The sequence below is a fragment of the Aythya fuligula genome, chromosome 1 (assembly GCF_009819795.1).
Source record: "Aythya fuligula isolate bAytFul2 chromosome 1, bAytFul2.pri, whole genome shotgun sequence".
NCBI lineage: Eukaryota > Metazoa > Chordata > Aves > Anseriformes > Anatidae > Aythya > Aythya fuligula.
In genome coordinates, this window is record NC_045559.1 from 73,565,059 (window position 1) to 73,577,886 (window position 12,828).

Here is a 12,828-nt window from a genome sequence, read left to right on the forward strand (position 1 = left end):
TAGGGATCAGGGAATATTTCACATATGTGGATAAATAAACTGCTTTTCAGTGAGGAGTAATTTAAGCCTCTCAAAGTTCTATAGTCTTCTAATGCATTGTCACTATTCAGTTTCTGTCACAGCACAGAATAATTTCAGAAGCATGGAAGTATTCGATTGCTTGTGAAACATAAAGAACAAGTTTCAATTCTAACAACATAAAACGTATGAAAAATGGTATTTTTAATATCCTTTTATTTTCAAAGCCAGTTCTGGCATTTTTCTTTAAAATGTCCAAAACTTGAAACAACAATCTATACTAAACACTTCAAAAATTACTAACATGTAATCAGTTGTAACAATACAACATTTTTAACAGAAAAATAAGTTAATATATCTTAAGCCTTAAAAGGCATTATAACAAAAATAATTATACCTGCATTTGTTATTATATATATATATTACAATTTAGATATCTATAAATAAAATATACAAGTGAAAAACATGTATAATGAGATAAGTGTATGTGTCTTACTACATTTTTTTTGCATAGCTTTTTAAATAAGGCACATGTATCTTCCTTTGAAGCATCTGAAGCTAGCCATTTATCAGAGAAGGATTAGATGGGTGCTGTCCTGTTCAATACTGAAAATAAAAATGCTGTGAATAAACATCACTACTGAAGTGTAATGCTACGTTATGAAGGCTACCACTTCACTCAAATTTATTAGGCACAATAATAATATGACTTAGAACCTGATTTTGAAGAGACTTACAGTAAAACACTAGGCAGGCATTACCTTGATATGCCACTTTGTATGACTACTAGAAATGGGTCAACTTCCTTTTTTTTCTTTTTTTTATAAACTAGGAATAATGACTAATACTACTATACGCAATGTATATATGCAATGTGCATGTAATGCACCCTTGCAAGCTGGTACCAAACACCTAGGGCCCTTTACAAATGCTTAACCATGTTCATTTAATACCATTTGGCTTGCCCTAGGTCATCCATGTGTGCACTGGACCTATGAGAGACATCTACCTCCTCCACTGAAAGCTGGAGACAGGCTAGGGAAATCTTAGCTGGCACTGGAGTCCTGTATTTAAGGAACTGCATGAAGCTCCCATTCTTTTTAGGAAACAAATAATTAGCTAAAAGCTCTGTTTGGTTTATGAATTTCTTTCCTGCCACGTCTCATGTTTTCAAATAAATAAATAAATAGATAAAACTAATATGATGATGGAACAGAGTGCACCCTTACCAAGTTCATTGATAATATAGATGTGGAAGGAGTGGCTGATAGGCCAGAGATCATGTTGCTGCCATCCAGAGGGACCTGGACAGACTGGAGAAATGGGCTGACAGGAACCTCATGCAGTTTGCAAAGTCTTGTCCCTAAGGAGGGACAACCCCATGTACATGTACATGCTGGGCCTGCCCAGCTGGAGAGCATCTTAGCAGAAAAGGACCTGGGTATCCTGGTAGATACCAAGTTGGATGTGAGCCAGCAGTGTGCATTTGCCACAAAGAAGGTAATGGTATCTGGCATTAGGTAAAGTATTGCCAGTGGGTCAAGGGAGGAGATCCTTCCCCTCTCCTCAGCACTGGTGAGACCACACTGTGTCCAGCTCTGGCCTCCCCGGTACAAGAGAATTAGACATGCTGGACAGAATCCAACAAAAGGTCATTAAGATGAAATAACTGGAGCCTCTCTTATATGAGGAAAGGATGAGAAAGCTGGAGTTGTTTAGTACAGAGAACTGAAGGCTCAGATGGGAATTTTAATGTCTGTAAATACCTGAATGGGAAATACAAAGAAGACAAAGCCAGGCTTTGTGCCCAGTGCCAGGACAAGAGGCAGTGAGCACAAACTGGCAGACAGGAGGTTCCCTCTGAACATCAGGAACCCTTCTGTGCTGGGCAGGTGAGGGAGCACTGGCACAGGTTACCCAGAGAGGTTGTGGAGTCTTCTCCTTGGAAATCTTTAGAAGCCACCAAGACATAGTCCTGGGCAACCTGTTCTGGGTGACCCTGCTAGAGCAGGGGTTGGACCAGGTGGTCTTTGTTACAACTTCAGCCATGGTGATTTTTCTAAACTTAATCAATCCTGGAACACTTACATCATTGTTGTGTTAATTAAAGGGGGAGTAGACAGGGAAGTTAGTATATGTTCAAACAAATACATGTTCATGCAATTACCTGCTTTGTGGATGTTGCAACAGAATTTGATCATGCATATTTGTTGTTAGAGCTACAGAGGCTCACCTAGGTCTAAAGAAAAAAAAATATTTACAGGTTATAGTGTCATTGGATTTGGAACAAAGTTGTTAAAGTAATGGTGACAGGCATGCATATGGATGTATATGTATCTATAACATGAACAATGGATGCATTATCCTACCAATCAGCTGAAATTACTTACTTCTGTTACTTTTGTGCTTATATATATATACTATGCTTACCTTATATTAGAGCTTAGGTTCATCTCAACTAATTTTAGGAATGAAGCTGAGGTATGAGAAAGGAGGATAGCTTCTGCAGGGTCTACAATCCATAGAGATAGAGGCAAGTAGAGAGAGGAACTTACAGAGGTTGATTCATATGCCACAGGGCCTACCACAACAAAAAACCTATAAATCAGTTAAAATGTTGGCAGTGTGTGGAGCCAAATATTGGCCATAGGCTTTTCTTTTGCAAGCCTTTTCAGATGTACCAGGAAGTCACGTGCAGGTGGTTAAGGCCCATGCTGGAAGGGATTGCTGTGCTGCTCCTCTGCATGCTTGATTAGCTCTGGAAAACTGAGATGCTTGCAAAGCTTCTAGTTCAGAGCTGTTTATAACCATTAGGTCCCCAGCAATCTTACCACAAAGATGTAACTGTGGTGTGCCAGGCACCATGCAGCAAGCAGCCTTGAGTCTGCATTCTAAGGATATGTATGGGAGAACATTTCTATTTATTTGTTTATTTATTTTCAGGGAAAATGATGGTGAAATCATTGTGACATTCTTCAGAAAAAAATGTTCTCAGAGATGTAATAAACACTTCACATGAAAATTCAATAAAGAAGACCTGTAAGAACTTCCAGGAGTAGCAATATTTCTATTAGTTCTATATCATTGCAAATTCAGAGTCGTTCAGATCTGTTATACTGTTTTGTACTTACTATTTATGGCAAAATAATCCTTATCAAAGAATTACCTTTACAGTGGAAAAGCAATTTTTTGTCAGTAACTGTGACTGTAAATCAAGTGTCATCAAACTTTTATTGTAGTTTTTATATAGGCTTTTTGTTTTTATGAAGTCATCACAGGAAAATCAAACATGAACATTGTTAAGTCTTTGTGGTTATCTGTATATTTAGTGTGTGCAGTATGAAAATGTTTCCCTGAATAATTTTGGGTTTCTTGCATGAAGGGTATTTCTTCTCATCCCTTAAAAGAAATAATAATCAGAACGACAGCAATGATAACAGTCAAAAACCATGCTAAATGTTTTAGTGTTAAATGTTATGAAGTTGAAAGTTCTGAAGTGTTAACATTTTTCAGAAATCAAAGAAAAATATTTAAGCTTAACCAATGAAAAATTACAGTTTATTGCATACATAAAACACAAGTAACTTACAAAGCCAATATTTTTCTTTGTTTTACAGTATTGTCTGCACATTTTCGGGTCTGTGAGCCATATACAGACTACAAAGGTCGCTACCACTTCGGTTTTCACTGCCCCCGTCTTTCTGACAATAAATCTTACATCTTTTGCTGTCACCATAACAACACAGTATTTAAATACTGCTGCAATGAGACAGAATTTCAGACTGTTATGCAGATGAACTTAACAGGGAATGCAGATGGATATATGCATAAGTAAGTATGAGTACATGAGTTTTTAAAGTGCTCTTCACTAAACTGTTCATGGTCTAGTAACGTAATCTGAGGTGTACTTAATGATGGAAGCAATTAGAATAATTACATACACACAGAAACTTGCTTACAGAACACCTAAAAGAAAAGGATATTTAGCTTTGCTATTGTTGTTTTGACACTTCCCATAAACATTGCTAGGACAGTATGTATGTAAAAGTTGCATTTAAATGTAAGAAATAGAGAGTTACATACAAAAGTTACACATGAAGTGTCTCTCCCCAACCTCAGTCTTATCCAAACTGTAACCATGTGGTCTTCCTGCCTGTTACGTGAGATACTTCCATGTTGTTCTGAGACCTATCCTCCAAGTTAAATATCACTGATTTTTGTCCTAAGGAACTAATATGTAGCAAGCAGATGTTTGTTACTGATTACCTATTTATAATGGCTAAATATTCACTTGTGATCTGTATCCTATTTCTTACTTGATATTCAGGCCACACTAATCCACTGTTATTTCTTTTGATTCAGAGGGCAAATTCCAGCTGATGGAATTCCCTGTAAAACCCCAGGGTCAAGTTCTGATCTTTCTGCCTTCCCCTGTCAGCTTATTCTTGTATCCAGCCCCCCCAAGGGCAAGAAAGGGGTGGATTAAAAACAACAGGAATTCCAGTCTATTGATTTTTTTGATTACTACAGGGATTTCAGTGTTTTCTTCTCTGGAGCCAAACTTGGTCAGTGTGTTGTCATTCATTCATATGAAACAAGGTGCAAGTCTGCTAGGAGATTATGGTGCTGGAATACTGATGTTGGCTCTTCAGCTCACTGTGTGCAGCTGCAGCCAGCAGCAGCCCAGCTCAGTGTCAGCAAACTGTTGTCTTCCTTAACAACCACCTTTCATACAGTTCTGCCTAGCAAAGTTTGAATCTTGTATAGATGTAAAAATCACACACTCTAATTTCACAGGTGTTAGTGGCAATCACGTAGTATAAAGAAGCCTGTATCATGTGTAGTATAAAAGAGTTAGGACTGCAAAATATCCCCTGGCGTGTACTACCTTTCTCTGCTACCTGCCTTCTCTGTTTGTGTGCCCACTCACTTGTGTACATGTACAGACATGCACCTGCACCCACAAAAGTAAACAAGTAGAGCTGTTCATATTATAGGGCTATTGTGTGTGAGCAGTTCATCAATGGGAAAGAAGGCTATTTGGTATTCTATGGATTACAGTATCTAATTTTAATTTAAGTACTTAGAGCCTAATGCGTGTGTTATTTTAGTTATAATCAAGCTATCATTTTTTGTAAGTCATCTCAAGTGAAAGAGAAAACTACTTATGTATATGTCTTTATTGTCAAAAGTCAGTGTTGAGAGCCACCTTCAGATTTATTTCCACATATGTCTTCAGTCCAGAATTTCCTGTGGACATTAGCTACATGCTGATCTTTTGTGAAGATAGGGGAAAACATGTTAAATACAATAAAAAGCTTTTGGAGATGTAATTTAGAGAAGTGCCAGAGTGGAACCAGTATTCCCCTTGTGTAAGTTCCTGAAATATTACCTCTGATAATTCCATCAGGGCCAGAAAAATGAAGGGAAGCTAACTTTCTATTTAAAACTCCTCCAATGTAGTGAGAGGGAGAGAGAGATCATCATCCTGAGCTCACTGAGATTGGTGGAAGACTTCCTAATAATGTTAACATGCTGTGGAGGGGCCAAAAAATGTGAAGCCTAGATGCCTACATTAAGACCATTGTAATGAGCATCTTAATACACTCTGACTTTATTTAACATGTAAAATAATTTAACTTCATCTGGATTCTAATACATCTAGGGTTCACTTTACTGTTAGAAAGTCAGCTATTTATTTAGATCTAATTTCACACACCACTGAAAAAAGCTTCTAGTAGAACTGTGGCTGTGGTTGCACTGTGGCTGGGGAGAATAATTTAGGATATGGGAATAGCAATGAACTGAAAAAATGTATATAGTTGTAAGGGAAGAGTGATTCGATATCATTATTTGATTTATTTTTCTCCATAGCCATTCTTGTGATCATCAAAACACACCTCTTGTTTTATCATACAGTTGATGGGAAAAAAAAAATGAAGTCACAGGTAACTTCTTTGTCACAGTGCAGATGAAAAAACACATTCGTCTTCTACAGTCATACAGTGTAACTGTAGCCAGATTTATTTACATTATTTCCATTACCATAACTAAAGATTCCCCTGTTTTGGTAACTGCAGAATACTGGGCTATTATATCTTTGCAATCATGCAAACTAATCAATTTATAATATTTTTGAATGTGAACAATTCATTTAGTATTAAATACAGAAATACCAATGATGTCTAACAGACTAAAAAAAAAGTTCTACCATCGAAAGTATTTTTCCATCTAATAAATTACTTAATCTGTCTTAAAAATAGTATTTACTTAAATCTTGTATTCATATTCTCTCTGTTTTTCTATTATGCAAGTTCTGATGGGTATCAGCAGATATGATGGGTATCAGCAGGGATCCTTAATCTGATCCTTAATCTGATACATTATGGCAGTCTGTAATACATCCATGTTTTTCCTTATCTCTCATTCCTGTTTTCACAGAATCACAGAATCATTTAGGTTGGAAGAGACCTCCAAGATCACCTAGTCCAATGTCTGACCTAACACTAACAAGTCCTCCACTAAACCATATCACTGAGCTATCGCTAAGTTTTCCAGGGTTGACCGTTACACAAGTAGGCTCTGTATCAAGTGTCTACCATATATACATTGTATTTTTGTAAAAGCTGAAGTATCTTGAAATAATGAGCCACTGAGCTTTTCTGACATACCTATGAATTACCCTCTCTCACTAAGCTAGAAAAAAATTATCATGCAACTCTACTCCAGATTTTGCTTTTGTATTGTTGGTCATGCAACAGCAGAGGACTGGGCAACATGGCTGTGGAAGTAGTTTTCAGCGTTACATTGCAAAGCATTGTGTTGAACCTAAAGAGAAGCTCCAAAGTGACTGACTGAGAGGGCAGGAGAACTGGGAGGCAAGGCCAACCAAACTTTTCAGCTGGGGAAGGGGAGGAGGATACACAACCACACCAAAAAAATCTTATTATATTTGATTGTCCGAGCAAAGGAGCAAACCCCAGTAATTTGAATCCCGACAGATTTGGAATCCACTCACACTTCATTTTTAATTGAAATGAAACTTCTGAACAGAAGTACAGAAAAAATCGTCTGTAAGATGAAATTTTTACTGTTAAATTATTTAGTTCAATGAAATCACAGAATCACAGAATCACAGAATTTGTAGGTTGGAAGAGACCTCAAGATCATCGAGTCCAACCTCTGACCTAACGCTAACAGTCCCCACTAAACCATATCCCTAAGCTCTACATCTAAACGTCTTTTAAAGACTTCCAGGGATGGTGACTCCACCACTTCCCTGGGCAGCCTGTTCCAATGTCTAACAAGACATGAGAGCATGTCTAGGTGTTTTGATTCACAGTTCTTTGCTGTATCTTTGGCCCTACTTTTATTCAGTGATACAGAAGAAAGGTTGTTTATTTTCTAATTAAGGCATCTTCGTAATTTGTAGGGAAGTTTTAATTTTTAATGTGATTAGTAAGTATCAGCAAAATTAGTACTTTCTACCATCTTAATACTTTGAGAAACAAAATATATCAAAGTATGGCATTTCCCTTTGTATACAAAACATACTACTTATCAATTTTGCTTGTGATTTTTCACAAGGTACCTTTGACAGTGCTGTAGTGCCACTGTCTGTTATTTTAAATAAAGAAGTCTTTCATTTTTGTACTAGTGAGAGACAGATGTTATTTAGAAGGAACAGATTTAAATTGGAACTCTCAAAATAGCTCAAATTTTCACTAGCCAAAGTTTGTTGGGTAAAAGTAGATGCCTAAAATACAAAAGAATTCTTCTGAGGTAACTGAAAGAAATGTTTCTGCCTCTCAAATTGCTGCAAAAACAAAAAATAACGTTTTTTCCAATATTTACTATGGATCAAATACAGCACACCTATTCCTAACATGCATTGGTATTAGTAATGAATAGGAACAGGATTTGTCACAGCAGATTTCTTCCTGACTTCTCTGGCCTTCACTTTTATTTATATTAGCAGAAGATAGAGAATTTTACCCCAGTAGGAGTAAACCCACTGAAAATGAAGAGTACCACTACTGAGAAGCCTAGCTTAACCAAACCCACTTACAGTTCCAAGTGCTTTGGACTGCAAGGATTTCAATGCATGTCAAAAGCCTACCCACTGTTGTTTGAATTTAGGCATGCAGGTACAGGTCTTTAGCAGAGGCAAAGACTCTTGAATTAAGAGTTTTCAGAATCACTACATTTTGTCTACTTCTAATCCTCCTAGAAACTTACTGAAAAGTTTAAAACTCCTAGGCTAGAATGAATGTTCATAAAGTTAGACAGAAAGGGCCCATTAACAGCTCTCATTACTCACAGTTGTTTGCTATGGAACCACATTTAATCTAAGCATTTTATATCAGTGTAGTGGAAGAACCATTCACTGGAGAGGAAAATCAGTCTCATTAATTGCTGACAGGCAGCAACACAAATTAAAATTCTGTTTTCTTATCTGATCTCTTGCTTCAAATGCTGATTATGTTTATAAAATGGAAGATCTGTATAAAAGTTTAAATGGAAGTGAAAGTTCGAAGCAGAGACTTGAAAAGTTTTAGGTTTTAAAAGGGTTGGAACATATTTTGAAATTGTCAATATATCTTTCTGGCTTATATCTATAATATGTGTTCTCAGGCTTTTTTCCTCTTGGAGCACTTTAGTTTTCATCAATGTTCTGATAAAACAGTTCCCTCAAAGTCTGTGAAAGAGCAGTGTTGAACATGTGTTCAGTTGTATTCACGTAAGTTCAGGTTCAAATAGATGGGGGCTGCCTGTTGATATGCTTAGATGTCATTTTCCCCCAAGACTGTCTTCCTAATGATACTTTTTATTAGTATCCCTTCTGCTTGCTCTTGTTTTTATAGTCTCTACTACACATTATTTCCACATAAGCTCTTAGGTCTAGATCGGACTTCTTTCTCTGCACACGTAATAATTTCATTCTTACTTGTTTCTTCGCATCTCTGTTCTGGTCTCCTCTTCCCCACTCACAGAATTTCCAATTCAAACTACATTTATGACTCGTAATCTTTTTTTTTTTTCTTTTAGGAATATTGCATCAGTAGCTTTAGCATTTTTCCCCTTTTTGATCTCTGTACTGTTGATCCCTTATACCTTTTCTTCCTTTCTTTACCCTCTAGTAACTTTACTCACCTGTCTTAGCTACAAAGCTCCATGCACCATGCCGGCAGCTGATAATTTTCACTGCCTTTACCCATAAGTACCTTATAGCTACACCAACATGAATGTACAAACATAGTACGCATTTTCTTTCTTATTGAATGCATTATATAATACAGTTTTGTCCATATTCTTCCTACCTAAACTGAGCACGAGCTAACTTTAGCAGGCTTTTAACTTTAGATCTTTAGCAGTTGCTCTTGAAAGTCTCTTCTGCAACCAGTAATTATTAGTCATAAAATTCAGAGCAAGTCCAAACATGTTAAACAGCTTTTAAGACAAGGGGTTTATAATGCTTGTCAGCAGTGAATGTTTCAATAGTAGAGGCACCCTTGGGTTCAATGATTACAGCATATTTTCATATTGTTAATCCTCACTCATATAAATGCCCTGTTGCTTCCAGAAGGGTGGCTCTCTGAGAGAGAATTTGCGGAATAAAACTTAGAATCAGACCCATCAAACATTTGTTTATCAATGGGCTCACTTAAAGCATCAAAGTTAATCACATACCACGTTTATATATATGTACACAGATGAGAGAGAAATAAAAATGTTTGCAGGGTGGGGGCCTTCATTTTTAAAAGCCTCCCATATCATGCATACAGCAGTATTTAGACAGATTAAAATAATAGATAATATTTTACGACATTCGTTAAAACAAAATTTTGGTATCATTCATCTGTATATTATTTTTACATAATTAGTGGAACAAAGAACCTTTACTATAATGACCACTATACATATTACATTACTTGTTTTGTTTTGCCTTTGTTATTTTCACAGCAACTACAGTGCACTGTTAGGGGTGTGGATCTATGGCTTTTTTGTGGTGATATTGCTGGTACTGGACCTTTTATATTACTCTTCAATGAACTATGATATTTGCAAACTTTACCTGGCACGGTGGGGAATCCAGGGAAAGTGGATGACACAAGGACAGAGCCGATGGATTAACCCTGCTCAGGATCCAAGCCAAGTACAGACACAGCATCAGCCTCAGCCACAGCCTCAAACGTCACAGACAGTACATACTTTAAAAGGAGATGCTTTAAGCCCACCTCTGGTGTCTTTTCAGAGTACATCTGCCTGGTAAGTATGTTAAGCCATTCTGTGATGTATTTTTTGACTCTCTTGTTTTGTAGTTTAAACAATGATCTGCATTTGGAAGTTTCTACAAATTCAGGCTGAGTGACACCATTTGAGAACCTAGCAGATAGTTCTTTATATTGTGAATTGTCTTACATAATTACTGCTTAGGAGTGATTTCTTATTCTGGAGTATTTTAAATTATCTTTTAATGTTGTTGTCTCAGAGAAATAGGTGCTGCCATTTTTCAGTGGTAAAGAGTTTTACTACACCTAGACAACATCCTTGTCTCTAAATTGAAGAGAAGTGATTTGAAGGGTGGACAGTTCAGTGGATAAGAATTGGCTGGATAGCCACACCCAGAGAGTGGTGGTGAAGGTCTCTCTGTCCAGGTGGATGCCAGTGACGAGTGGTGTCCCTCAGGAGTCCATCTTGGGACTGGTAGTGTTTGACGTCTTCATAAATGACATAGACAATGGGACTGAGCACACTCTTAGCACATTCGCAGATGACACCAAGCTGAGTGGTGCAGTTGGCACTATATGGGTAAGGGATGCCATCTAGAAGGACCTGGATAGACTTGAGAAGTGAGCACACATGAACCTCATGAAGCTCATCAAGGCCAATTGGAAGGTGCTGCATCTGGGTTGGGACAATCCGTAAGTACAGACTGCGGGATGAATGAATTGAGATCAGCCCTATGGAGAGGGACCTGGGGGTACTGTTGGATGAAACACTGGACATAAGCTGGCAATGTGCACTTGTAGTCCTGAAGGCCAACTGTATCCTGGGCTGCAACAGCAGAGGAGTGGCCAGCAGGTGAAGGGAGGTGATTATGCCCTTCTACTCTGCCCTCATGAGGTCTCATCTAGAAATACTGCATCCAGCTTTGTGGCCCCCAGCACAAGAAAGACATAGACCCATTAGAGGAGGTCCAGAGGAGGGCAACAAGGATCACCAGAGGACTAGATCACCACTCCTATGAAGAAGGCTGAGAGAGTTGGGGATGTTCAGCCTGGAGAAGAGAAGGTTCTTGCCCGCTTAAAGGGAGCTTATAAGACAGACTTTTTACAAGGGCATGTACTGATAGGACAAGGGGTATTGGTTTTAAACTAAAAGAGGGGAGGTTTAATGTTGTGGTTTAACCCAGCTGGCAGCTAAGCACCACACAGCCATTCGCTCACCCTCCCCACTCCCTCTCTGGGATGGGGGAGAGAATCAGGAAAATGAAGCCTGTGGGTTGAGATAGAGACAGTTTATTAGGACAGAAAATAAAGGAAAATAATAATAATAGTGATAATAGTAATACTACTAATAATGAGTACAAAGAAGTGATGCACAGTGCAATTGCTCACCACCTGATGACCGATGCCCAGCCTATCCCCAAGCAGCTGGTCCCCCCACCCCGGCTAGCCACCCCTATATATTGTTTAGCATGATGCCAGATGGTATGGAATACCCCTTTGGCCGGTTTGGGTCAGCTCTCCTGGGTCTGTCCCCTCCCAGCTCCCGCTGCACTCCCAGCCTGCCCGCTGGCAGGACAGTGTGAGAAGCTGAAGTCCTTGGCTTGGTGTAAGCACTGCTCTGCAACAATTAAAGCATCAGTGTGTTATCAACATTATTCTCATCCTAAATCCAAAACACAGCACCATGCCAGCTACCAGCAGGAAAAATAACTCTATCCTACCTGAAACCAGGACATTTAGTTTAAGGAAGAAATTCTCCACTCAGAGAATGGCAAGGCACTGGCAGAGACTTCCCAGAGAATCTGTGGATGCCCCATTCCTGGAGGTGTTGAAGGCAAGGTTGGATGGGACTTTGGGCAACCTAGTCTGGTGGGAGGTGTCCCTGCCCATGGCAGGGAGATTGGAATTAAGTGGTTCTAAAGGTCTCTTTCAACTCAAGCCATTCTGTGATTCTGCTCTATGGTACAAATAAATTACAAATCTTTGTTTCTGCATCAACCATTATAAAGTTAATTTTCATTTGGTACCAAAGACAATTTGCTGTGTGTATCTACGTGTCTGTTGGTCTGGTTTTAAAAGACTGTATAAATATCAACAGTGCAATAACTTCAATGTGAGATGTCACCAATGCACACCATTTGTGGCATGAGACACAGAAGCAATATGAAAACCAGGTTAGTTTTTTATATGCATAGCTGAAAAAGCATACCTGAATCTCATTTGACAGAATGACACAAGTAGGCTACTGTAAAGTTAAATGAAACCAAAACAAAACAAAAGAAAAAAAACAAACACATGCCTAATGGGAGACAGATTCAGGAGTAGCAAGAACATAAAAAGAAGAAACTGAGGACTGATAACCATGGGACAAAATGTCATTGAATGATTTTTACCTGTTTTTTACCAAAGAAAACAGAATCAAAGGAAGACAGACGAATAAACCAATACTCTGAATGAGGTGTCAAAAGAGGCAGGTGATTTTTTTCATGGCAAGAAGAGTTTTCTAGACTTGTCCTGGAGGGAAAGGGCGGAAAGTCACCAGTGCAATTTAGAAGTGTTCCAGAGGGCTAGACACCGA

The 12,828-nt window shown here is 38.3% G+C and overlaps 1 protein-coding gene across 5 annotated transcripts in view; it reads left to right on the plus strand.

Moving 5' to 3' along the window:
• SHISAL1 (shisa like 1) overlaps positions 1–12,828 on the plus strand; it is a 79,593-nt gene that overhangs the window by 38,560 nt on the left and 28,205 nt on the right. For all 5 annotated transcript variants that reach the window (XR_004254530.1, XM_032207562.1, XM_032207563.1 and 2 more), the window contains exons 3-4: positions 3,636–3,849; positions 9,982–10,287. Coding sequence is in view for 4 of the 5 variants with exons in the window: in XM_032207562.1 (XP_032063453.1) it covers positions 3,636–3,849; positions 9,982–10,287 (520 nt within the window). In the remaining variant the exon portion in view is untranslated. The remainder of the gene's footprint in view (positions 1–3,635; positions 3,850–9,981; positions 10,288–12,828) is intronic.